This window comes from Molossus molossus, unplaced genomic scaffold (genome assembly GCF_014108415.1).
Source record: "Molossus molossus isolate mMolMol1 unplaced genomic scaffold, mMolMol1.p scaffold_m16_p_17, whole genome shotgun sequence".
In the NCBI taxonomy this organism is placed as follows: domain Eukaryota; kingdom Metazoa; phylum Chordata; class Mammalia; order Chiroptera; family Molossidae; genus Molossus; species Molossus molossus.
This window is the reverse complement of record NW_023425352.1, coordinates 20,922,320-20,949,269: the sequence shown is the minus strand read 5'-3', so window position 1 is coordinate 20,949,269 and position 26,950 is coordinate 20,922,320. Positions and strand designations below refer to the sequence as shown.

The 26,950-nt window shown below is 49.7% G+C and overlaps 1 protein-coding gene across 2 annotated transcripts in view; it reads left to right on the top strand.

Moving 5' to 3' along the window:
- The window catches only part of NEURL1 (neuralized E3 ubiquitin protein ligase 1), an 83,059-nt gene that overhangs the window by 30,825 nt on the left and 25,284 nt on the right, over positions 1–26,950 (top strand). Inside the window, exon 1 of one of the 2 annotated variants that reach the window (XM_036265959.1) lies at positions 18,970–19,161. The exons of the other annotated variant lie outside the window; for it this stretch is intronic. Coding sequence (XP_036121852.1) covers positions 19,128–19,161 — 34 coding nt within the window. The 5' untranslated portion in view covers positions 18,970–19,127. Of the gene's footprint in view, positions 1–18,969; positions 19,162–26,950 lie in introns of those variants that run through there. 2 annotated transcript variants of the gene reach the window in all.

Below are 26,950 nucleotides of genomic sequence, written 5' to 3'. Positions count from 1 at the left end.
TCAAACAAGCAGCATCTGGTCTCAGCTAGCCCCATGCCTCTCATTAAGTAATACATAGAAACAAACACAGGGAGGCAGCCAAAATGAGGAGACAAAGAAACAGGTCCCAAATGAAAGAACAGAACAAAACTTTAGGAAAAGAACTAAATGAAATGGAGATAAGCAACTTAACAGATGCAGTTCAAAGTACTGCTTATAAGGATGCTCAATGAACTTAATGAAAACCTCAGTGAATTTAGTGAGGGCCTCAAGAGCATAAAAAAGGACTAGTCAGAAATGAAGGAGGCACTAACTGAAATAAAGAATAATTTACACAGATTCAATAGTAGAGTAGGTAAAGCCAAGAAGCAAATCATCGATTTGGAATATAGGAAGCAACAAACACCCAATATCAGAACAGCAAAAAGAAAAAAGAATCCAAAAAAATGAGGATAGTGTAAGGAGCCTCTGGGACAACTTCAAGCGCGCCAACATTCGCATCTTGCAGGTACCAGAAGGAGAAGAGAGAGAACAAGAAATCGAAAACCTATTTAAAACAATAATGGCAGAAAACTTCCCTAACTTGGTGAATGAAACAGACATACAGGTCCAGGAAGCACAGAGTCCCAAACAAGATGAACCCCAAGAGACCCACACCAAGACACATCATCATCAAAATGCAAAAGGTTTGAGACAAAGAGAGAATCTTAAAAGCAGCAAGAGAAAAGCAGTTAGTTACCTACAAGGGAGTTCCCATAAGACTGTCAGCCGATTTCTCAAAAGAAACTTTGCAGGCCAGAGGGGAGTGGCAAGAAATATTCAGAGTGATGAAAAGCAAGAAACTACAACCAAGATTACTCTATCCTGCAAAGCTGTCATTTAGAATTGATGGCCATATAGTTTCCCAGACAAGGAAAAGCTAAAGGAGTTTATCACCACCAAACCATTATTATATGCAATGTTGAAGGGTCTTCTTGAAGAAAAAGATAAAAAATATGAACAAACAGAATGACAATGAATACATATCTATCCACAATGGAATCTACAAACAAAATGAACAAACAGAACAGAAACATTCTCATAGATACAGAGAACATTTTGTTGTTTGCCAAATAGGAGGAGGCTTGGGGGAATGGATGAAAAAGATGAAGGGATTAAAAAGTACAAATTGATTGTTAGACTGACAAACCTCAAAGGAAAGGGGGTTTGAGGGGTGGGAAGAAATAAACCAAAGAACTTATATGTATATATGCATAACCAATGGACACAGAAAACAGTGTGGGGAAAGGCAGGAGGGGATTGGGAATGGGGAGCAGAGAGTCAATAGGGGAAAAATGAGGAACATTTGTAATACATTCAACAATAAAGATAAGTTTAAAAAAAAAAAGAAAAGTATTTATTCAGGTCCTTTGCCCATTCTAAAAGTTGGGGTATTATTATTTGCTATGGAGTTGTTTGAATTTCTTATATATTTTGGATATTAACCCCTTGTTGATATATGGTTTGCAAATATCTTCTCCCATTCCATAGCCTGTCTCTTCACTCTGTTGCTTGCTTCCTTTGCTGTGCTGTGCAGAAATGTTTTAGTTTGATGCAATCCCATTTGTCTGTTTATGCTTTTGTTGCCTGTACTTTTGGGTTATATCCAAAAAAGTCATTGTCAAGAACAATCTCAAGCTTTTCCTTTTGTTTTTGTCCAATAGTTTTACATTGTTATGTCTTATGTTTAAGTGTTTAATCCATTTCTAGTTGATTTTTGTCCATGGTGTGAGATAGGGGTTTAATTTCATAACTTCCCCTGTGGATATATTTTTCCAGTACCATTTATTGAAGAAACCATCTTTTCCCCATTGCATGTCTTGGCACCCTTGTTGAAGAGCAGTTGACCACAAGTGCTTGGACTTATCTATAGGCTCTGTGTTCTGTTCCATTGGTCTGTATGTCTGTTTCTGTGCTAATAACATACTGTTTTGAGTATTATAGCTTTGTTATAGTTTGAAATAAAGCAGTGTGATGCCTCCAGCATTTGTTTTCTTCCTCAAGATTGCTTTGGCTTTTCAGAGTTTTTTGAAGACCATATACATTTTAGGATTGTTTTCCTGTTTCTGTGAAAAATGCCTTTGATAGGGATTGTATTAAATCTGTAAATTGCTTTGGGTAGCATGAACATTTTAACAATACTAGTTCTTCCAATCCACAAATACAAGCTATCTTTTCATTTATGTGTGTCTTCTTCAATTTATTTCATTGTATTTTATAGTTCTTAGTGTACAGATCTCTCACCTCCTTGGTTAAATTTATCCTTAAATATTTAATTTTTTTTGATGACATTATAAAATGGGATTGTTTTCTTAATTTCTTTTTTTTGAGTAGCATTTCACAGTTGTCTTGCTCCATGTAATTTGACAGCTTTTTGGGGGGCTGGGGACCAGCCTTTAGTGGCCTCTCCAAAGCATTCAACATAGTTTGTTTTTATTTTTTAAATAATTGTGGTAAAGTACACTTAACATGAAATTTGCCATCTTAACCATTTTTAGATGTACAGTTTAATGGTGTTAAGTACAGTACGTTCACGTTGTTTTGCAACCATCACTTCCCCTCCATCTCCAGAGCCTTTTTCATTTTCTCGAACTGAAACTCTGTACCTGTTAAACAGTAACTCTTCGTTCCTCCTGCTTCCAGCCTTGGCAGTCCCTATTCCACTCCCTGTCTCAGTGGATCTGAGTACTCTCGGTACCTTGTAAGTGGAATCATACAGTGTTCATCCGTTTGTGATCGGCTTATTTCACTTAGCATAATGTCCTCAAGGTTCATCTATGCTATAGCACGTATCAGAATGTTCTTCCTGCCCAACCAGTATGGCTCAGTGGTTGAGCATTGATCCATGCACCAAGAGGTCACTGGTTCAATTCCTGGTCAGGGCACATTCCCAGATTTCAGGCTTGATCCCCAGTAGGGGATGTGCAGGAGGCAGCTGATTGATATTTCTCTCACACCGATGTTTCTCGCACATTGATGTTTCTCTCTCCCTCTCCCTTCCTCTCTCTAAAAATATATTTTTAAAAAGGAATGTTCTTCCTTTGTAAAGTTGAATAATATTCCATTGTATGTATATACCACATTCTGTTTATCCACTCACCTTTTGATGGACACTTGTGTTGTTTCTACCTTTTGGCTATTGTGAATCCTGTTGCTATGAATATAGGTGTACAAATATCTGAGACCTTGCCTTCAATTCTTTTGGGTACATACCCAAAAGTGGAATTGTTGGATCACATGGTAATTCTATTTTTTTTTTTTTGAAGAACCAATTCAACTTGATTTTTACAGAAACAATTTTCTTTCTCTATTCCCTCCTCTCAAACCCGTATTTAATATCTTTTTTAAAAACAGCTTTGTCAAAGTATAATTGACATACACTATATGGCACAGTTTATAATGTACATTTGAAGTGTTTTGACTTATGTATCCATTTGTGAAACCATCAGGTTAGTGAATATCTCCATCACTGTCAAAAATTTCCTTTTGCCTTTAGGAATCGCTCTCTCCCATTCCTCCTTCCCCACCCCCACACTCAAGTACTCATTGATCTGCTTTCTGTCACGGTAGATTAACGTGCAGTTTTAGAGTTCTATATAAATGGAATTGTGCTGAATATACTCTCTCTTGTCCTCTGGCTTCTTCCCCTCAGTATACTTACTTTAAGATTCATTCATATTGTAATGTGTATTAATAGTTCATTTCTTTTTATTGCTTAGTGGTATTCCATGATATAGATATACAATTTGTTTATCTGTTCACTTGTTGATGGACATTTAGGTTGTTTTCAGTTTTGCGCTTTACAAATGAAGTTGCTAAGAACATTTGTATACAAGTCGATGGATAGACATGGATTTCCTTTTCTCATGGGTAAATACTTAGAAATGAAATGACTGGACCATATGGTAGGGACATATTTAATTTTTTTTTTTTTTAATCCTCACCCGAGGACACATTTTCATTCTTTGTTCAGATAGAGCAGGAGGGAGAGAGAGAGAGACAGAAACATCGATGTAAAAGGGACACATCGAGTGGCTGCCACCCGCACGACCAACCAGGGCCGGGGACAAACTGCAACTGAGGCACGTGCCCTTAGCGGGAACCGAACCTGGGTCTCTCCGGACCGCAGGCCGATGCTCTAACCGCTGAGTCAAACCTGCCAGGGCTGACATGTTTAATTTTTAAAGAAACTGCCAAACTTTTCTAAAGTGGTTGTAACAGCTTACATTTTCACTAGTAGAAAATGAGAGTTCTAATTTCTCCACATTCTCACCACACTTGGTATGGTGAGTCATTTTAATTTTGACCATTTTAATAGATGTGTAGTGGTACTTCATCATAGTTTTCATTTGCATTTCCCTAATGACTAATGATACTGAGCATTTGTTATGTGCTATTTTTCTTTTCTTTTATCCTCACCTGAGGACATTTTTTTGCATTTATCTTCAGATAGAGCAGGAGGGAGAAAGGGAGGAAGAGAGAGAGAGAAACATCGACGTGAGAGAGACACATTGAGTGGTTGCCACCCACACCACCCCAACTGGGGCCGGGGACAAACTGCAACGGAGGTACATGCCCTTAGCGGGAACCAAACCTGGTCCGTGGACTATCTGGTCCATGGGCTGACACTCTAACCGCTGAGCCAAACTGGCCAGGGCTATGTGCTTATTTTTCATCTGTGTATCTACTTGGTGAAATGTCTGTTGAAATTTTTGCCGATTAATTTTTTCTAGCTTTATTGAGATATAATTGACACACACCATTGTGTGAGTTTAGGACGTAGGATGTATTGATTTGATACATTTATATATTGTAAAATGATTACTACCATCATTAGCTATCACCTCCATCCTGTCACACAGTTACCATTTCTTTTTTTGTAGTGTGAACATTTAAGATCTACTCTCTTAGCAACATTCAGCTATATGATGCAGTATTGTTAACTATACTCACCATGCTGTACATTAGATCCCCAAACTTTTTAATCTTATAGCTGGAAGTTTATATTCTTTGACCAATATCTCCCTATTCCTCCTGACCTTCAACCCCTGTAACCAGCACTCTACTCTTGAGTATGACTATTTTAGATTCCATATATAAGTAATACCACATTGTATTTGCCTTTCTCTGCCTGACTTATTTCACTTAGCATAATGCCTTCAAGATTCATCCAACTTGTCGCAAATGGCAGGATTTCCTTCTTTCTCATTGGCTCATTTTTTATTAAGTTATTTGGTCTTTTTTTTTTTTTTGAGTTTTGAGAATTCTTTATATATTCTGGATTCTCTATTAGATATGTACTTTGCAGTGATTTTCTCCTGTCCCGTGGCTTGTCTTTTCATTCTTTTTTTATTTTTTTATTTTTTATTTTTTTTGTTCAGGTAGAACGGGAGGGAGAGAGAGGAACAGAGAGAGAGAGAGAAACATCGATGTGAAAGGGACACATCGAGTGGCTGCCACCCTCACGACCAACCAGGGCCGGGGACAAACTGCAACCGAGGTACGCGCCCTTAGCGGGAACCGAACCAGGGTCTCTCAGGACCGCAGGCTGACGCTCTAACCGCTGAGCCAAACCGGCCAGGGCTTTTCATTCTTTTAAAAAAGATTTTTGATGTTTTATGTGTAATAGTTAAATAAATTACATAGTCTTCTGGAATACCAACCAGTCATAGGCAAGTTAAGGGGCAATTTCTCATATGGAGCGAGCATACAGTTCAGCTGGAAGGAGCAGAAGGGTATGTGGGGACAGTGGGAACGACCCCATCAGTTTTGAAGATTCTATATGGTGTGGGTATCAGTCATAATGTTTCCCAGAAGGAATGGAACTTATCATTATGGATGAGGACCCTGTCTTTATTTGAAGTGGCTATGTGTCCAATGAAAAAGCTACATATTCCAGCTTCCCTTGCAGCTTGGTGTAGCTATATGACTATATTCTGGCCATTGAAGCGTAAATTAGAATTGTTGAGTACAGTTCACATAAGGCTCCTTTAAAGAGGGGCAGCTAGCTGGAAGTGCTTTGATTTTGGTTTTCTATGCTCCTCTTGCTTCCTGCCTGGAATGTGGACAATGTGGCTGGAGCTTCAGCAGCTGTCTTGGATCATGAAGCAATCTCAAAGTGTCATGTGGAATGGTGGAGTAAAAAGATAAAAGAAGCCTGGATCCCTGATGATTGCAGAGCTCCACAGATTTCTCCTACGTGAGAGAAAACACCTTATGTGTTTAAAAATCTGTGTTATTTCTGGTATTTGTTACTAGCAACCAAATGCAATTTCTAAAGGAATTTGGTTAATACAGAAATGGGTCAAGAAGAAGTCTTTTCTACTGCACATATATTTATATAATTGAGATTATAGTGTTAGAATATTTTTTATCTCTACTTTTCATACTTATCATTATCATTACTACTGTTTTCTCCATCATCACAACCATCTTGACCTTTATTGTCTTTATTGCCCTCTTCATGTTATTATTGTGAATAATAATCATTTTCATTATTGTAACAGTCTGAGAGGACTCACTTCTTGTTGATGGAGGGTTGTTTATGTGTAAAATGTATTTCTCATGTTAAATATTCCATTGGGGGTAAAGGAAAGGAAGTCTGGGGGAGGCTTTGTCATTGAAGAACCTCTGTGGAAGTGGGTGGAGTTGGTACTGCAGCTTCAGTGTTCATTGGGCAGAAGCGGTGTCAATCATTTCAGACTACAGTGCAATTCTAAGGAAAGTTCCATAAGGCCTTTGGGGAGTCCCCAAGCCCAAGCCCCAGTTGCTGGTCAGAGGAGTCTCATGTCCCCCAGGAGTGGGTGTGCCAGTATCCCTGCCCCACCCAGTCATGGGCTAGAAGCAGCTGTGGGAAGCATGGCATTGAGGCAAACACTGGGATAGATCTGAGAGCTCCAGAGCTGGGGCCCTCTAGTCAGCTCTGCTCCCCGTGGTGGAAGATCTAAGGGAGACAAGCTGGGTGGGGATGTGAGGACGGTGACTGCTGCCGTCTCAGGGCTGTCATTGCAGGTAACAAATGCTGCCTTGGACTGACTCAAACAATGAGGAGCTGTACTACCTTAGATCACAGGAAGCAAAGGGGTGGGCGAATCTCAGGGTTGGTTGAGTGAGGGCTCTAAGATAAGGTCAAGGTTGGGGTACTTTCTCTGCTCTGCCACCATGGGTTGGCTCTCTTCTGGACTGGTAGTGACATGGAATCACAACCGGACACAGCGGTATCTACAGGAAGAACAGCCTTTCTCGTGCTTTTCTCAGGAACGAGGAAAGGTTTCTCCGAGGGGTCTCTGCTGATTTCCCACTGTGCTTCCCTGGCCAGAAGGGGTCACATGGCCATTGTTGACTCAATCACCGGCTAGGGGAACAGAAGCTTTGTGGTAGAGTTCTATCAGAGGATGGCAGCCCTGCCTGGACACTAGAACCACCTGGAGAACCACCAGAAGCACCCAGGCCTGCCTCCTGCCCCGGAGTTTCCGTGTTAATTGGTCTGGAGGGGACCTGGGCATCTGTAGTTTTATAACCTTTTAGGTGATCTCATGTGCAGCCAAGGTAGAGGACCGCAATCGTCTTGGAGTAGAACAGATGCTGGGGAGTCAGCCACCTGTCCATTACTGTTACTTACTAGTTTTGTGTGGTGTTGGCAAGTCACTTCACCTCTTTGAGTCTTGGTTTTCTCATCTGTAAGTGGGGGCTGGCAATAGCTCCCCCCTGCAGTTTCTGGGGAGACTGAATGAGCTCTCGGATGCTTGTAGACTTTGCAAACTATAAATCATTGGCACCTGAAGGATAGTTGCTCATCATCCTTCAATTTGGAGGGGAAATTTAGCTTCTGTGCTGCCAGGAGCAGCCAGAGTAGAGATTTCTCTTGAGCACAACTTCATGCCATTAAAATAAAAAATGAAAGAGAAGGAAAAACGACAGACTCGGAAGCCACAGGCAATTGCAGTGGGCCATTTTCTTCTTGGATGATGTGAGTTTGAATGTACTGCTCTAAATGGCTTATGTAGATGAGTTGGAGGGGTTCTTTCCCCTGCTGCCTTAATCCCGGAGAGGGGAGGAAACTGGCCTGTGTTTCTAGCATTTCCTCCTTGTCATCCAGCACTGTTGGGGGCTGGTGGATTCTCTCCCATTGACTCCACGGAAGATGGTCAGATAAGGCTGTAGTTCCTCTGTGTTCCAGGATACACCTGGCTGCTTGGCTTCTTGGCCGTTTCTACCTGAGTGAGCATTGGCTGGCGCTGGCAGCAGTACCAGGGGAACAAGGAGAGCCACTCAGGGGGGCTGTGAGGTCATGGGTGAGGCAGTCTGTTGCCTTTGGGTACCACTGGGTCCACGGGGACCTGACGCATCGTGGTTGGGACATGCCTTGGGTCTGAAGCCTGGAGCCTGGAGAAGGGGCAGATGGGGGCCAAGTAAAGACCACCCATCGTCAGCTCTTGCCTCTTTTCCTCCCACCTCCTCTCTTCTTTTCTTTTTATTTTCTTCTATTTTTTTTAATCCTCACCCGAGGATATTTTTTTTTTCCTGTTTATCTTCAAATAGAGTGGGAGGGATGTAGGGAGGGGGAGAGAGAGAGAGAGAAACATCGATGTGAGAGAGACACATTGATTGGTTGCCTCCTGCATGACCCGACCAGGGCCAGGGACTGAACCACAACCAAGGTACGTGCCCTTGACCGAAATCGAAACTGCGACTCTAGTCTGTGGGCCAATGCTCTAACCGCCGAGGCAAACCGGCCAGAGCTCATTTTCTTGCTTCCTTCATAAAATATGCTTTGAACCCTGGCCGGTTTTGCTTAGTGGTTAGAGTGTCGGCCTATGGTCCAAAGAGACCCGGGTTCGATTCCTGCTAAGGGCACATACCTTGTTTGCAGTTTGTCTTTGGCCCTGGTTGGGTCGTGCGGGTGGCAGCCACTTGATGTGTCCCTTTCACATCGATGTTTTTCTCTCTCTCTCTCTCTTCCTCTCTCTCCCTCCCACTCTATGTGAACAAAAAATGGAAAAATGTCCTCGGGTGAGGATAAAAAAAAAATACACACACACACACACACACACATTCACACACACACACACATGCTTTGAGCACTACCCAGTGCCCACCGTGGTAGGTGCTGAGGATCCAGAGCTAAAAAGACATCGTCTGCCCTCGGTAAGTCACTGCAGGGCTGGGCTGCACAAAGGGTTGGACATGCCTTGGGGAAGGAAGGTCTAGTCTGTTTGGGGGCATTGCAGTGACCCCAGAAAAATGCCTCTGAGTTAAGCAGTGAAGGTGAGGTAGAAGTTTTCGGTGACCAGTGTAGGGGGAGGGCATTCCAGATAGAGGAACAGTGTTCAGAGAGTCGTGGACATGTGCGATGTGGGCATGTAGTGTAGGTACTTGGGGACGGAGGTGAGGCCAGACACATGGGCTAGGTCAGCTCACAGGAGACCTTAAATGCTCCCCAGAGGATATCTGAGCTGGGCAGTGACCCTGCTGGATTTGTCAGGCAGACAGGCCAGCCTGGCAGCCCTGAGGAAGGGGGACGGGAGGCCAAAGACTGTTGGAAGAATTGTCCAGATCAGGATGATGCTGTGGCCTGAACTGTGGGAGTAGCCAGGGGATGCATCTGAGAAGGGCTGCTCGGATGAGGGAATCCAGGCTGACACCAGACTTCTGGCTGGTAGCATTCAACGTATAAGCCAGGCTGAGGAATCCTGGGGCAATTTCCATTTTGGGTGGTATCAGGAAGAGGACTGAGAAGCAGTGACACCCAGCTCATAGTGAGTAGGCTCATCTTTGGTTTTCCCCTGGACCTTGGTGGACAGGGGGCGAGAGGAAGAGTCTGCTGCTTCAGACAGTGTAGGAACTCTTTTTTTTTTTTTTTTTTTTCTTTATTGATTTTTAGAGAGGAAGGGAGAGGGAGAGAGGAAGGGAGAGGGAGAGAGAGATACAAACATTGATGAGAGAGAACATCGATTGACTGCCTCCTGCATGCCCCCCACTGGGGATCAAGCCCATAACCTGGGCAAGTGTCCTGACCAGGAATTGAACTGGCCACCTCTGGTGCATGGGTTGATGCCCAACCACAGAGCCACACTGGTCAGGCAGTGCAGAAATTCTTGATTGCCTCTCTCCACAGGATTCCCCTCACATCCCCGATTGAGGGAGCTTCTGGTTCAGAGCTAAAGACGCATGAGTCCAGTGCCTCCACTTTACAGATGTGAGAACTGTGGCCCATAGAGGAAAATGACTTGCTCAAGGTCACACAGCAAATTATGGAAGTGGCTTATGACTAGGAACAGGAGACCCCCACACAAAGGCTAATGTAGCCCACCTCCCTTAATTGGTGCTGAGAACAGAGCTGTCCTCTGGCAGAAGTAAGTTTGTTTGAGCAGGGCTGAGGTTGTGAGGGGCGGGGCATTTGTTGTAGACAGGAAAGGGGTGCTCTGGGGAGAAATTCCTGCTTCTATTTGCCTATACCTGCTCCGACACAGGAGCTGCATTAACCCACTTCCTGGAGCCCTAACCACCTCCCGCTTCCCTCCAGGACGGAGGAACTTATGAAGACACTAAAAGAAACTGCCCTTCCTGAGTCTCTCCAAACCCAAACAGGCCCCCACAGACCTTCCCATACCTTGGTTGAGTTTGACCACAAGCCACAGGACCTGCCTGGGACCCAGGAGTCCTGACTGCAGGGAAGGCTTTGTCCTCTGAACTTTGATATTGGAGAGTCCACCCTGTGCATTGCTGGGGTCTTTGGCAGCTTGCCTGACCCTGAGCCCCAGCAGCTGAAGTAAGCAAAGAAAGGAGAGAGTTGTCCCAAAGGATATGGCGTTGTTGGGGACGAGCCTGAGATTTGTTACTGGAGGGAGAAGAAAGGAAAGTGGGAGCAATAGATGAACATGCACATTTGGAGGTGGGACAACTGCAGGGAGGAAAATGGGTTTTCTGTCACTGCAGTTACCCACCCTGTGTGGCCGCCCTGCTTGGGCTGTCCTTTGGGCAGGAGGATCACAGTCCCAACAGCCACCTTCAGTCAGCCACACCTGAGTTCTGGCTCCAGAGGGAGAGGAGGCCACCGCTGAGCCAGCCACATGCTCATGGTCCCCAGGCCTTAGGGACTAAGAGCCTCTGTTTGTGGGGCTTCCTGAAGATGTGAGGTGCGATTGTCTGGGGTTGGGATCAGTCTGGACCTAGGGCTGGTGGGGTAGTGGCAGGGGACAGAGTTCCTCCATCAGCTCAGTGGTCATGAAAGCCACTGGCCTTTCCTGAGAGGCCCTGAATGGGGGACCCCAGTACTCACGGGTGCCTCTGTGCCTGGGGGGTCTACCCTCGACTGCAGCCAGCACAGCCAGTGTTCACTGTGCTGCAGGTCATGGCCCCTGGTGGTGGGCACAGAACTGGCGTAGTTCAGTGGTTGGACCGCAGGTCAGTCAATCACTTTTGCTCTGTGAGAACAGAAGCTCCTGTTTCAGAGTCAAACTGAGTGCCCTGCCATCCCCTTTCTCTTTTTAGAGCTCCTGTAGGTTTGTGTGTCAGGGCCTGTGGTAGCTGGCGCCCCCCTGTATTAACCCCCGTGGCCTCTGGACAGGAGCACGGGGAAGCTCCGGCTCCTGGAGCTCGGAAGCTGCCAGGGCCTCTGTCTCAAGTTCAGGACTGTCTCCTCACCAGCACTGCTGTGCGCCTCGCACTGAGCACACTTCACGCGTGGACTCGCTCTACCCCCTGCAACCCTGAGTTAGGCACTGTTGTCATCAACCCCATTTTTCAGAAGAGGAAATAGACACAGACGAGGTGTTGGAACCGGATTTGAACCCCGGCAGGTGCCTCGGGGCCCGCTCTTACCCAACACCAGCGCCGTGTGTAGACACACTGGAAAGCTGGCCGTGCGTAGCAGGGGGTGGTGTCGCTTCACTGGGGTGTGGCTGCCAGCAGCCCTCCTGGGAGTGCCCCAGCCCTAGGGCCTGGCCTTCCAGGCAGTTGCACCCTCGCCCTCTTGTGTGCCTGCTGCCCAGTGTCTGAGCCTGAGTGTTGGAGTGAGAGGCTCCAGCAGGGGGCAGGAGGCAGGGCCAGGGAGCAGAGGTGGGAGTCAAGTCAGCTGCCCTGGGCTCTGCATCCCTCAGTAAGCCAGACCTGGGAGGGGAAGGAAGCAGGGGAGCCCGAGAAAGCTGACTCCTCAGAGGGAGGGGGCTCCCAGACTGGGGGTAATTTCAGCTGGCTGGAGTCGGCACCAGAAGGGGTGAGCACCAGGAGTCCTGGCTGAGCTGTGGAGCCGGAAGGTGTGTGTGTGTGTGTGTGTGTGTGTGTGCGTGTGTGTGTGTGTGTTGCGGGAGGGTGGTCTCTGCCTGCAGAGGAGAGATTTAACCTGCTCTCAGCTGCCCCTTTTCTCAGAATCCAGGCAGGCCCAGCAGGATCAGTTGAGTATGTTCCCTCATCTCCGAGGGACAGTGGATGAGGCCCATGTCTTGTTCCAGCACATGTCCTGTCCCCTGCATCACCCTGGGTCTCCTCATCTCTCTCCCTCAGCTCCCCCCTAACATCTCATTGTCTACCCTGCCTGACGTCCTCAGCAAGGTTATAATTCAGGTCATTTATCACTTGCGACTGTTGAGACAAGGGCTGGCTTCAAGTTTAAAATTCAGTCTACCCCCAAACAAAAACAGAGCACTAACCAGGGGACAAGGGGCGATGCTTAATCTGCTTACTTGGAAGAAGCTACTGTTACCCAGCGTCCTGGAATGGCATTGCACGTAAGGCACACACGATAGTACGTGCACAGCCTAGAACAGTGACTGGTGCAGTGGAAACACGGTGGTGAGAGGGCCATCAGCTCTTAAAGCTGGCCCCGCCCTTCTCCTTGGTGCGACATTTACACCGGGCGCTATACTCATATCCTGGGTCCTAAGTCACTTCTCTCTGAGGTTGGGGCAGGGATCTTAGCTCCTCTCGGGTTTGCCTGGATTCCCAAGCCCTCTGGGTCTCTGGACAACAACATCGACAGCAGTAGTTACTATTACTTGTTCAGCCAAGCACGGAGAAGCTTGCCCAGTCATGTGGCAGTAGATCTTGCCTGTCTGACCTCAAGACCAGAGCTCCCAAGCTCCACCAGGGTGGGGTGGGCACATCCACCAGCCTTCCTGGCTGGAGACAGAGATCTTATCACAGGCAAATGTTTGCTTCCAGCTGGGGGCTCTGTGGGTGTGGGCTCCATCTGGCACACTCTGTCCTGGGAATCGAAACCTGGTTTCTTCCTCGTTCTGTCCTTTCTGCCTGGCGTGGATGGTGACCCCTGCGTGGTCCAGACTGACCAGGATGGCTCTGAGGCCGAAACCTGGGGTACAGGAGTAGGTGTGTGTGTCTCTGAGGGTCCGAGAAAGGGCTGCTTGGCACGGGTCCCACAGCCTGGGAGGGGCACCCAGCTCCAGGCTGTGTTCTCAGATTCCCTTTCAGTCTCCACCCCCGCCTCTGCACCTGTTGTGTTCCCGTCATCCTGGGCGGCTGGCAGCTGTCACTGCTGGGGCACCTGTCCCAGCCCCAGAGGACGCCCTGTGGGCTCCTGGCTCCAGTTTCCCTGCAGCTCACAGCGCACGCTCTGTGTCTTTGTCTTCATCTCCATGCACATCTCCCTCTCTTCCAGACTCTCGGTAGCAGCCTCCACTCTTACCCTGGTCTGGGCATGAGAGGAGGCTCTGGAGGGTGGGCTCCCTGCTCCTCATTCTCCAGCGCTAGGCCCAGTCTAATAGGGCAGGGAGGATGGTCCTGGCAGGTCAGCCGTAAGCCCCAGATGCCATGTGACTCATCAGCTCAATCAAATTAGCCCTTGTTCTTGATGAAAAAGACATGACAGCAACCAGGAGCGCTCTCCCAGCTCCTCGCCAGCAGGGCCGCCTCCCCGCCCTGCCCTCCCTGTGTGGACTGCTCCAGATCCCCGTCCCCTCTGCCTGCCTTAAAGAAGTTGTCCCCTCTCCTTGTCCGGTCTTGTCTTCCGTGTCTTCTGATGCTCTGACCTGTATGTCATGCTAAGCACCAGAAGTCATTAAACTTGAACCAGTCAAGTCCTCCTTATCCTCCTTATGCAACTGTGGGAAAGTCTACAACTTACGAGGGCTTCTTCGTGACAGGTGTAAAATGGCCACGTTACTTCTCGGCTGCCAGAAGGCAGTGGCTGGGCCCAGTGCTCCTTGGAGGCTCCTTTCCCTCAGAGATCTTGGAGTCTCTGATTCCAGTGGTTTCTATTGTCCAGTGAACTTGTTTCGAGTTCTGTTTTGCTGTTGCTGGGTCTGCTCCAGGCTAAGCTCTAAGAAGGTAGGCTCAGCCTGGGGCGGCAGGGGCTGGGCCTTGGGGGACATGGATGAGAAAGGACTTGGTGAGGGGAGAGTTGAGCTGGGTAGCCCACCAGGAAGACTTTGGTGGTCCCCTAGAGAGAAAGGGGTCAGGAGATGGGGGATGGTGGGAAGAGGAGGGTCCTGGTAGTGGGAGGGTCTTGGGAGCTCTACGGTTCAGAGAGCCCCGGAGGCAGAGGCTCCCTGGATGGGGCCAGAGAGCAGGTGCAACAGGGGATTTCCAGTAAGGAGTTTTTCCCTAAAGCCTGGCAGGATTTCTGTCAGACCAAGTGTTCCCCAGGGCAGTACCCAGCCCCACTTTCTGCCTATAGGCTTCGAGGTATTACTGTCTCCACACAGCTCAAGGATGGTCTACTTTCTGCAGGATTTCCAGGATGGCCACCAATGAGTGGACAGGAAGTGTAGTCTTAGTCCAGGCCAGTCTCCCCTGCCTCCATTTAAACTCCATCCCTGGGATGTCACCCTCTGTCCCCTGGCAAACTAGTAGGCTCTGTTTTACACAGAACCCTTCTGATTCCTTGAAAGGAAGGTCCATTATCTCCTTGTCTTCTCTTCTCCAAGCAAGAAATCTCCTGCCCTGCAAGGATGAGGAACCTCTTTTCTGCCAAGGGCCATTTGGATATTTATAATGTCATTCACAGGCCATATAAAATTATCAACTTGAAAATTAGCCTGCTATATTCGGTCAGGCTAATTTGGTGAGGCGTGAGATGTTAGCTGGTACTGATTTTGCGGGCCTTCTACGGCCCACGGGCCAGATGTTCCCCACCCCTTGTAGGGTGTGAGTTTGAATGTCAGACAGGTCTTGGATTGGGCTCTGGCTTGTCTTGCTTTCATTGTAACCTCTCTGAGCCCCAGTTTTGTAGCCTGCATGATGGGATGATTATCATCCTGCAGGGATGTTGTGGGACTGGGTGAGATTACGTGTGTGAAATAGTTAGCATGGCTCCTGGCACACAGTTAAGTGTTCAGTAAATGGTGGCATGTACAGCTTCTCCTGCAGACTTCCCTATATAGGTTCTCCACTCCTCTCTCACATCGTTTCCATCCTTTCACATCCTCTTCCGTGTCCTTCCATCCTTTTCCTTTCCCACAGAACGGAACCCTGGGATGAGCCAGCCAGTGCGGAAGGCGCCTTGTGCCTTGGTCCCAGCAGGGCTCCCGCTTGGCTCCTGAAGGGTGGAAGCTGGGTCTTGCTCGCAAGGGGGCCCAGAGTTGTACTCAGTGAATGCTCAAGGAGTGAATGAGTGAATGATGGAGGTGACAGAATTCTTTGGCCAAATGAAATTTTATGTGATGCCGCAATAAAACAGAGAGGGGATGCAGTGCTGGCTGCCACATCATCTGTAGAGCCTAGACACTGCTCTGGGGGGATGATGGCGCGGCCCTCAGACATAGGACATTGCTATTTCCTATTTACATGGGGGAAGTGGCTGCCCAGCCAATGTGGCTCAGTGATTGAGAGTCGACCCACGCACCAAGAGGTTGCTGGTTCAATTCCCGGTCAGAGCATGTGCCTAGGTTGTGGGCCTGATCCCCAGTGGGGGGCATGCAGGAGGCAGCCAGTTGATGGTCTCTCATTAATGTTTCTGTCTCTCTCCCTTCCTCTCTCTCTAAAAATAATAAAGAGGAAAAAATAAATTGGGGAAATGGCTTATGGAAAATAGAACTTAAGGAAGTCTGCTGCTAAACCCTGCTGCTAAAATAGAACTTAAGGAAGTCTGCTGACAGTGTGGTCTGAAGGCCCAGGGGCTTCCCAGGCTGCATCCAGTCCCCTACTCCATTCTCACTCAAGTGGCCAGAGGTGTGCCCACCTGAAGGACTGTCAGTTTGCTGAGCCCTCACCCTGCCCCGTCCCTGCTTGGTTACTTCCCCCCAGTCCTGTTTCTGGAACATTCTGTGCTACCAGTTCCATGTGTGAGATACTTTCTGAGCCCTGCCCTGTGTAGACACTAGGCCCAAGGAGAGCATGGGCAAGTCAGTATAGGCCCAACCCTGCTGGATGCCACTGCTGTCTGCCCTGGTGCCTTTGCCTCCTCCCGTGCATTCTCCACACCAGACGGCATGGGGACCTTTTAGAAATGCAGTCTGGTCGTCTTGGCTTCCTGCTGAAACCTGTCAGGGGTTCCCCATCACTCTCAGAAAAAGGCCAGGTTCTTCACCCTCTCTTCGAGGCCCAAATGGTGTGTCTCCAACCCACCTTGGCTAGCCATCAGAAAATTTCTCTCGAGCCCAGCCAGTGTGGCTCAGTGCACTGAGCATCGCCCCATGGACTGAGAGGTCACAGTTTGATTCCTGGTCAGGGCACATGCCCAGGTTGTGGGCCTGGTCCCCAGTGGGGGGCATGCAGGAGGCAGCCAATCAATGTTTTCTCTCATCGATGTTTCTATCTCTCACTTCCTCTCTCAAAATCAATGCAGAAAAAAAAAATTTTTTTTCAAATACCCTTGCGTGAGGATTAACGAAACGAAACAAAACAAAACATAACAAAACAAAAAAAGGCAGGCAGGATTAGGGGGTGGGTGACTCTGCTACTGTAAGAACAGCCTCTAGAGCAGCCTCTTTTTGCCTCAGTTTCCTTATCTATAGAATGGGCATAAAAGCAACCTGTTTCTTAGGGTTGTCGTGGGGATTGAACAAGTTAATATGCATAATGTGCTTAGACCTGCCTGGCACATAGGCAGGTCTTGTGTGCTATTGTTATGATTATTTACCCCACAAAAGGAGTTTGGGTTATTTCCTCTTGGCCAAACTGACTTAACCTCTTTCCCCCAGAGGAATATGTCACGGAGCATGTGTGTACATGTCCACGTGGCTTTGTGCAGTCATGAGCCATCATGTGCCTGTAGAAAGGGGCAGCCTTGTGTGTCCCTGCTTTTCCCAGGGAGAAGTGTCAGGCACACTCCTGGTCTGTGAGGTGGATTGGCACCCTCGGTTTGTGGGCATTCCCACCCAGGCCCTGCCCAGTCCTCTGGCTGGTGACCCTAGATAAGGCCTGAATGCCCTTCCCCTTCTCCCCTCCTCTCCTGTCCCCCAGACCAGGCTGAGGTGGCAGCAGGGTCCTGAGCTGAGGGCTCAGGGCCCAGCACAGCCCCTCACCGTGTCCAGGTTTCTGAGTTCCGTCTGATGGGGGGCAGCCCCCATCTTTCCCACAGCTCCTTCCTAGCCCTCACCCCTCCGCGTACTGTTTTTTCTTCCCCACCCAGTTCTTTCTCTTGGAACCCAGATCCCTAACCACAGGACAGAGGCTGGGAGCTGGCCAGGGCCTGGGAAGGGGGAGCAATTCTGTTTTCCCGGGAGAGGCCCCTGTCCTGTGACTGTGATATTGTCCCACAGGCCTGGGCTTGAGTCCGGCTCTGACCTGCTGGGTAAACCTTGGGCAAGTTCCTGAGCCTCTCAGAGCCCCCAGCTCCTTTTCTGTAAGTGGAACAGCAGCCCTGCTGCCGAAGTGTAAACCAGATAGTGCACGCGGTGCCTGGTACGCAGTGAGCGCTCAGTGCATGGGGGCCATTCTCTTGACAGTGCCTTGGGCTCCCAGCATGCTTGCCTAGAGCTAGAGGGGCCTGCCTCCCCACTGCCCTCTGCCTCTGTCTGTACCCTCCCCTCTCCCCTGAGCGTGGGTGCCGAGTTCCGCATCTCACGATTTCTCCAGAGACTGCATGATCCGTGGGAATGTGCGTGTTGAGTATGTACATTGCACAATATGTGTGTGTCAAGGCGAGTGTCTGTTTGGGGCGCAGTAGGTGGCTAAGTGTGCACAGTGGTGAATGTTTGTGAGTGCTCGTGAGCCTGTGTGTGTGTATGTACATGTAACGTGGTGTAGATGGGCAGTGCGGTCTGTATATGTTGGTGTGTGTTTATGAATATTGATGATCAAAGCAACAGTTTGGTGTGAGGGTAAAAGTGTGAATTCTGGTGCCAGACTGCCCGGTTTTGCATCCCAGCCCTGCCACCTTCTAGGTAGGTCACCTCTTTATTTCAGTGTTTTCATTTGTAAGATAATAATAATAATGGTACCTACTGATAATAATAACAATACTGACCTCATCATTCAGCCCATGGGGATGAAAGGAGTTAATACTCCTAAATCACTTGCAACAGAGCCTGGAAGAAGATAGACGCAGTGTCAGCTTTGTGTTACTAAGCTCCCCCCGCCAGACTGTAAGCCCCCGGAGGGCAGGGGCAGTGTCTGTTTTGCTCCCCATGGTATCATTGCCTCACCTGATGTCTGCATGTAGTAGGTGCATAATGACATGTGAACGGCTGAAGGCCTGCTTAATTGATGTGTGTGTGTGTGTGTGTGTGTGTGTGTGTGTGTGAGAGAGAGAGAGAGAGAGTGTGTGATGAGGTATGTGATGGGGAATGTTCATGTGTGTGTGCATGTGTGTGTGTGTGCTCAGGCTGGGGCATCTCCAGCGCTTTCTGGAGCTGGCTATTTCAGGAAGCCTCCAGTCTCCTCCTCCTTATGTAAATAAACATGACAGATCCCATTGCCTGTACCAGCGCTGGGAGGTGGGGGAGGCTCAGGGAGTGGGTGGGAGCTGGGAGGCAGCGGTGAGCAGGGTGGTGAGCGGGCCACAGGGGTGTGCGTGCTCCTGTGGCTGGCCTCACAGGCGCTGTGTGCGGGAGGGAGCTCCTGGGGGCGCAGGAGGGGCAGGCTTAGCCCTGCCATGCCTTCTGCCAGCCGCAGGGGAGGAGAGGGGCAGGAGGAGGGGAACTAGCAGCCCGGCGGCTTGGTGACGAGGCCAGCTAGCCAAACGGAGGTGGCCGTGCTGCCTGCTGCCCGTGATGGGGGGCCAGATCACCCGGAACACTCTCCACGGTAAGGCCCCAGTGGATGCCTGGGGGGCCGCCCACTCCCAGCCTGGGGACCACCTGGGGAGGCTGGGGCTGAGAGGCACTGGGGCTTGAAGGCACGGTCATCCCCCTGCCTCCTCACTCCTTGGGGGGCTCTTTTGGCTGGCAGGAACTGGGTTAGAGGAATGCAAGGGTGGCTGGGAAAGGCAGGAAGAGGGGGGCTTTCCCTGGCAACCAGTGGAAAGTCAAGCAGCTCAGTCTCCCCACAAAGTCTCCTTGTCCTCTTATCTCCCCAGGGTGCTGACAAGCCCCCAAGTGGGATGTGAGGTCCTGGGTGGCCATAACCCCTTTCCCAGGACTGGGGCAAAGCATAATTTGACACCTGGGGGGACCTGTTTGTGGGTCCTGGGTTGCGGGCCATGGAGGCCAGTGCTGCGTTCCTCAGTGGAGCTGTGGAGGATATGTGGGCACACGCAGTGCGCATGAGTGTACGTGCGTGCCTTTGCTCAGAGCTGCGCATTGGAGGTGTCTGTGGCAGTGTCCCTGTGCCGGCTGGTCCTAAGCACACAGTGTGCAGGTGACAGCTCCCCACATTGCCTGACCTCCGTTCTTGAAGTGTGTGCTCCACTGGGGAGGTGGACGAACTTCTGACCCTGGGGCTCCTGTCCATGGTCAGACAGGTGAAGGGGTGGACGGCGGGAGTGCCAGTTGGCTCCCTACTCACAGGGCTGCTTCTCGCCCCAGCTCCTGTCCCCTTACCCACCTGGCTTGAATACTGTGATCTGGGGAGTAACATGGCTGATGTGCCACCAGATCCAGGAGGGGCAGCCTTCCCCGGGACTTGTTTTGTCATCACTGTGACCCAGGAGCCAGGGTTTCTATAAAACTGGCTGGTGCCACAACAGTGCGCTGACCTTGGGGAGTCCTGCCACGCTCCCTTCCGTGCCCTCCTCCCCCCAGATGGAGCAGGGCGGCCTGCATCTGCTGAGTCCCGTGGGCACTGAGAAACCAGGCGAGGCCCAGGGAGGAAGAGGGAGTGGGAAGCTGTGGCTGAAACCGGTGACCAGGTGGCTTCCCGCTTCTAGGCTCTGGACTTTGAGGGAGTAATTTCTAATTAAAAATAAGAAGTCAGGGAAGGAGACATGGGAAAAGCAAATCATTGGCTCTCCTAAAAGGAAATGAATTTTGTCCTGGGCCTGGAGGGCTAAGTGACAGATGGAAGGCCCTGCAAGACACGTAATCCAGAGCCAGCCAGGGCCAGTGCCAGTGGCCTGGCCTTGGCCTGAGACTCGGACTGGGCTGACCTGGGCCTGGCCCTGCCTGTCTGTGGGGCGGGGGCTCCTCTCAGCGCCCACTGGCCCCAGTGGGGCCAGTTGGCAGAAGGTCGGAGACAGACTGGCATTTTCCACTGGAGTCAGACTTGGGCAAGCCCATAACCTGGGAAGGACAGAGAGGCCCTCAGATAGCTCAGGACACAGCACACTGTCCTCCAGGTGCCTGGGAGCACATGCTTCAGAGGGAAGTGGGGACCCCAAGACCTCATCAGACGGCATAGGGCCGTTAAGAGCTCATGCACTAGAGTAGATAGATGTGTTGAGGTGAAGACTAGTGTCTCCTGAGCCTCGGTTTTCTCATCTGTCGATGTTAATAACTGTACCTTCCCGATAGGAATATCGTGAGGATTACATGAAATAATGTAAGGACCGAACATGCAGAAAACCTAAAGGCTTGGAAAGGCATTCTGAGGCTAGGGTCGTGTTCCTTTCCTCTGCCCTGGGGACAGGAGGGTTCCTTGGGTGGGCTGAGAACTCTCGGAGTTGGGCATCCAGACTGCGTAGCCCTAGGTGAGTGCTAGTCAAATGTCCCATCTGCTTTGGCCCCCACCCTATTGCCAGGACCACCATCCTTAGGCTGGGTCCCCGATAGGCTGGCCCTGGCCCCTGCCTCAGCCTGCCATCACCACAAGTAGGAGGCGGCAGTTGGGGGATGTGGAGAGGTGTTTGCCCGTACCCGCAGAACCCCTGCATACATGTCCTCGCCCACGTCTGCGTGTACCCATACCTGTGCATGGGCTGTCCCACTGGCTCTGGTTTCACCGCCTTCCTTCTGGGAGGTGAGTTGGGGGAAGTGGGAGATGCAGGGGGTTTGTTCCTTCCTGGGGTGCTCTCAGCCCGCAGCCTGACTGCTGAGGACATGGTGAGAGAGTTTCCGATTGTGTTTCACTGTGGGCCACGGGGTTTGGGTTTGCTTCAAGCTGAAGATTTTGGATTGCTGGGGTTGCAGTGAGAGGTGAGGGGAGATGTCAGAGAGTGACCCCATATTGTTTGTGTGTGCGGGTTTGTGCACGTGTTTGGCTGTGTTTCTGGTGTCTGCAGATTGCATATCTCTGTGTTAGGCCTCTGTGTGTGTGCACCCACGTGATGTGTATTTATCTGCATAATGTTTAGGGATTTATGTTGTCATGTCTGCGTTTCCTTGTGTGAGCAGCCACATTTGTGGTACTCTGTGCCTGTGACATGTCCTCGTCATTCCGTAGCTGTCATTGCTTCTGCATGAGTTGTGTGTGTGTGTGTGCGCGCGGTGGGGCTGCTGGTGAGGAGTCGGGCTCCTCTGAGACCAGCCTGGCAGGGGACCCTTGGGAGAAATTAATTTCCATTTGGAAAATGGTTTTGGCACTTACATGCTTGATCTCTTTCATTGGGCAGATTTCCAGAGCTGCTCCCCCATCTTGAGGGCAGGATGGGGTGGGGTAGGAGGAGCAAGGAGGGAGGCAGCTGCAATCCTGGGAGCTCTCCTCTCCTTTCCCCTCTTCTTCCCTTCCCTTCCTCCTTCAGTGCCCCCCCCCCCCAGGGCAAGGAAGTGACCGATAACTGAGGGATTCATGTGAAGAGTGGATGACATGCACATATGCACCCAGACATACATGTCACCCCCAGGTTGGTCTCTGGACTAACAGACTCTAGATGCTGGGGAGCAGGTAACTGAGAGATTGGTTCCCACACTGTCCCGTCACAGAGGTGGCTGCTGTGACCTAAAAGGAAATGGCGGGCGGCCCAGAGGGGACACCAGGCCTTGTCCCTTCTGCAGCTGACTTCCTACTTTGCTTGGGCTCCTTAATTCTCAAGCAGGCAGCAGGGGAGAGGGCACCAGATGGATGTATGAGACCCGGGATTAGCACCGAAGGAGCCGCCTGTCTCCTGGCAGCAGCTCCGGAGGTAGGCAAGGTGACCCTGGTGGTGCGTCTGTGACCATATGTACCCACGCCCACCACATCCCACTTGTGCCTATGGGCTCTGGGAGGGCAGGGGTCAGGTTGGTCCATCTCTGTATACTCTTTTTTTTTTTTTAATCACCTGAGGACATTGTTCCACTTTTTGTTCAGATAGAGTGGGAGGGAGGGAGGGAGAGAGAGAGAGAGAGAGAGAGAGAGAGAAACATCAACGTGAAAGGGACACATCGAGTGGCTGCCACCCGCACGACCCAACCAGGGCCGGGGGCAAACTGCAACCGAGGTACGTGCCCTTAGCGGGAACCGAACCCGGGTCTCTCTGGACCGCAGGCCGACGCTCTAACCGCTGAGCCAGACCGGCCAGGGCTCTGTATACTCTTAAACCATCCAGTGCCTGGCACATAGTGGGTACCAGCAGCTGCTTGGCCAGTATGTAAAAGGGAAGAGTGTGGGGTACAGTCTCTGGGCCTCTGGACCGCATGGCAGTTGGAGCTGCAGGTGGCCTGAGGAGGCAGATGAGATGGAGCCATCAGGGCACTTCAGAAGATGGGAGACCTGAGACCAGGCAAGGCTGGAGAGGAAGGGGAAGAGGGGTGGTATTCTCAGTGAGAGTTTGAGTCCCATTCCACTCTCTAGTCATGTGACTTTGGGTCAGTGCCTTCATCTTTCTGAATCTCAGTGCCCACCTGGTGCGTAAAAAGCACTTGGTAAATGGGTGTGTTTTTGTGGGTCCCACGGAGGTTCTCCAGATCTGTGTGTACACCACATGCACCTGGCTGCCTTCGGGGACCAAGGTAGTGTTTTCTGCCTTTGCAGCCCAGGGGGGGGGGGTCCCCAGGAGAGAATGCTCCCTGGTGCTTGTGTCTGCCACTCGGCTTGCACAGTGGCTGTGTGTATGCACGCATGTACACATGAGCGAGTGTAAGGATTTGTGTAAGGGGATCTAAGGGTGATGTCTGCCTGGCATGTGGATTTATGTGACTGAGACACGTTCCCTCATTCTCGCAGGCCTGGCGGCTTTGGGGAGGCACTGGGAAGACAGACAGGGAGCGGAACCCGGAACAGTTCTCATCTGGAATCCCCTTCTGGCATCTTGGGGTGGGATGCGAGAGTGGAAGGAGGGGCTGGTTCTCTCCCAGCAGTGAGGATATTGGGAGGCACATCCTGTATGCACATCTGGCTGCTGGAAATATCAGAGATTGGGATGTGGCAGAGTGAGAGCAGGAGGCTCAGTGGGGAGATTAACTTGGCCGTGAGGGTGCTGAGCCTGCCCACTCCCCACCACTCTCCTTCACCCACCTCGTCATTGTGAATTTGTTCATTCTTCCAGGGAGCAGCAGGACCTGCTGTATGCATAGCCAGACCTCTGGGGGAGATGGCGAGGTGCTTGGATGGCCCCTGTCCCTAACGACAAAGGTGTATGCATGGGGGCCCTGGCCGGTTTGGCTCAGCAGTTAGAGTGTCGACCTGCAGTCCAGAGAGACCTGGGTTCGGTTCCCGCTAAGGGCACGTACTTCAGTTGCAGTTTGTCCCCGGTCCCGGTTGGGGTCCTGAGGGTGGCAGCCAGTCAATGTGTCTCTCTCACGTCGATGTTTCTCTCTCTCTTCTTCCCTCTCTCTCTCCTGCTCTATCTGAAGATGAATGCAAAAACGTCCTCGGGTGAGGATAAAAGAAAAAAAGGTGTATGCATGGGGGCTGCAGAGGTCATGGAGAAACTGACTCGGGTGCAGTAGTAATGAAGGGGGTAGGGCACTGAACTGCTGGCCGGCTAGCAGGGGCCCAGTTAGGACACCTGCACGGTGAGACAGACATGACTTCAGCGCCAACCCACCACTGACTAGCTGTGTGACCCTGAGCAGGTTTTCATAGCCTGTTTTCTTATCTATAAAATGGGACTAATTGGTACTGTATTGCTGTGTAACGTATCTATTGCTGCATAACAAATTACCCCAAAAGTCAGTGGCTTAAAACAGCATTTAATTATCTCATAGCGTCTACGGTCAGGAATCTTGACACAGTTTAGATAGGTGCCTGTATCTTCCTGTCTTGTGAGGTTGCAGTCAAATTGCTGGCCCAGGCTGTGCTCTCATCTGAAGGCTTGCCCAGAGGGAGTCTCTATCCAAGTTTAGTTACATGGCTATTGGCAGTCCTTAGTCCCTCCCCATGTGGGTGTCTCCTCAGGGCTACCTTATGACATAGCAACTGTCTTCCCCAGAGGGAGCAACCCTAGAGAGGCACAAGAGAGTAACCCAGATGGAGGCCACAGGATAACAGTCTTAGGAGTGATGCCGGTTATTTCAGCTGTATGCAGTTTGTTAGAAGCTAGTAGCTAGATCCACTTCACAGTCAAGGGGAGGGGTTACAAAAGGAAGGGTACAACTGCCAGGTGGAGAATGTGGGTATCACTGGGGCCATCTTTGAGGCTGCTTCCCACAGATACCTGCCTTCCAGGGGTTGGGAAGATGAGGCAAGGTTGTACGTGACAGGCATCTGGTGCAGCATCTGACTCACAAGGAAAAATCGGCCCTCGTGGCCTTTCTTTGCTCCTTTTTCCCCACAGGCAAGTGGGAGCTATTGAAGGTTCTTGAGCAGGCTGAGCTGTCATCAGGCATGTAGTGTGGGATCTTGGTGCTAGGCAGCGAAGGAAGCTGTCCCTTTAGTCCTCTCTTTCTTGAATTTCTCCACAGAACACCAAAAAGGGAAAGGTACAAAGTCTCTGCTTCTTAGACACTTGCCAATTGATCAGTAGATGGAAGAATTGAACAGTGGCAATTTATTTAATAGCTTTCATTAAGCACCTGCTACGTGCTCTAGGCTAGGCACTGGGGAAACAGGAGGGAAAAAAACAATGGTCTCTGTCCTCAGGAGGCTCACAGTCCACCAGGAAGACACACAACTAACTCCAAGGCGTTTCTAGCCAGAAAGCTGCACTGAAGAACACAGAGAATGATCTGAGTGACTCTCAGCTGTCCCAGGATGGCACGTAGCTTGAACCATGTGGGCATGGAGAAGACAAGGCAGTGCGCTGCATACAGGGGATGCCCGGGACACTTGGGCTTAGTTCTGTGGAGGAGCCAGAGTTGAGAAAGGCTGCTTGGGTGCTGGATGCTTTGTTAGGGGTGTGTGTGCGGTCCCTGGGGGTCTGTAGCAGGGTCCCTAACCTAGTCCGGGGTCAGAGAGGCTTCTGGGAGGAAGTGAGGCTTACCATCCAAGCCTGAAGGATGAGAGAGAGAAAGGCGTACAGTGGAACCTTGGTTCTCGAACTTAATTTGTTCCAGAAGTCTGTTCGAGAATCGCTTTGTTAAAAAACTGAATGCTTTTCTCCCCTATTTGAAATACTATAAATTGAATTAATTCATTCTAGACCCCCAGATGATTCCGTTTTACATTTTCTCAGTTGCCTGTGATCATTGTTTCATTGAGCACTTTCATGAACCTTAGCAACATCAGCAGTCTTGATGGCCTCTTTTTGTTTTAAAATTGTGCTAATCATGGATTTCACCATGTCATACTCGGTAGCCACATCAGACATGCGAACACCTCTGTCATACTTTGCAATTATTTCTTTTTTAAGCTCTATCGTTGTTTTCACAACTTTTCATTTTGCTGCTGTCACTAACCTTCTTAGGATCCATGGTGACTTACTGTACGTATCTAATAATAACAAGCAGCAACGCCCGGCCGGTGTGGCCCAGTGGTTGAGCGTTGACCCATGCACCAAGAGGTCACCGGTTCGATTCCTGGTCAGGGCACATGCCCAGGTTGTGGGCCTGATCCCCAGTGGGGGGCATGCAGGAGGTGGCCAGTCAATGTTCTCTCTCATGGATGTTTCAATCTCTCTCTCCCTCTCCCTTTCTCTCTCTCTCATATCAAAAAAGAAAAAAAAAAAAAAAAAGCAGCAACAACAGCAACAAAAAAAAATACCACAAAAATATTCACAGCACAAATTCCTGAGATGTTAACAATGTGAGGTTTGGCTGTAAACTGACTCATACTCATGCATTCTCTCTTTAGTCATCTGTGAGACCCATGACTGATCATACTGGTATCAGCATGAAAGGGTTGTTGGGTCGAGAACTGAAATTTTATTCAACAACTAAGACATTTTTTTCCATGAACAACTTGGTTGAGAACTGAATTGTTTGAGATGGGAGACGTTTGAGAATAGGTTTGGATCTATATGAGTGAGAAGGAGGAAGGAAAAGTTCCCAGCAGAAGCCTGAAACACCAATCAAAGAATATGTGCACCCCTACGTTCATAGCAACACTATTCACAATCGCTAAGATCTGGAAACAGCCCAAGTGTTTGTCAGTCAATGAGTGGATAAAAAGCTGTGGTACATGTACACAATGGAATACTATGCAGCTGTAAGAAAGTAAGATCACTTACCCTTGAGACAACATGGAGGGACCTGGAGAGCATTATGCTAAGTGAAATAAGCCAGTCAGAAAAAGGCAAGTATCACATGATCTCACTTATTTGTGGAATATAATGAACAAAATAAGCTGACAAGCAAAATAGATCCAGAAACATGGAAGTAGGGAAGAGACTGAAAAACCTCAGAGGGAAGGGGTGGGAGGGCAG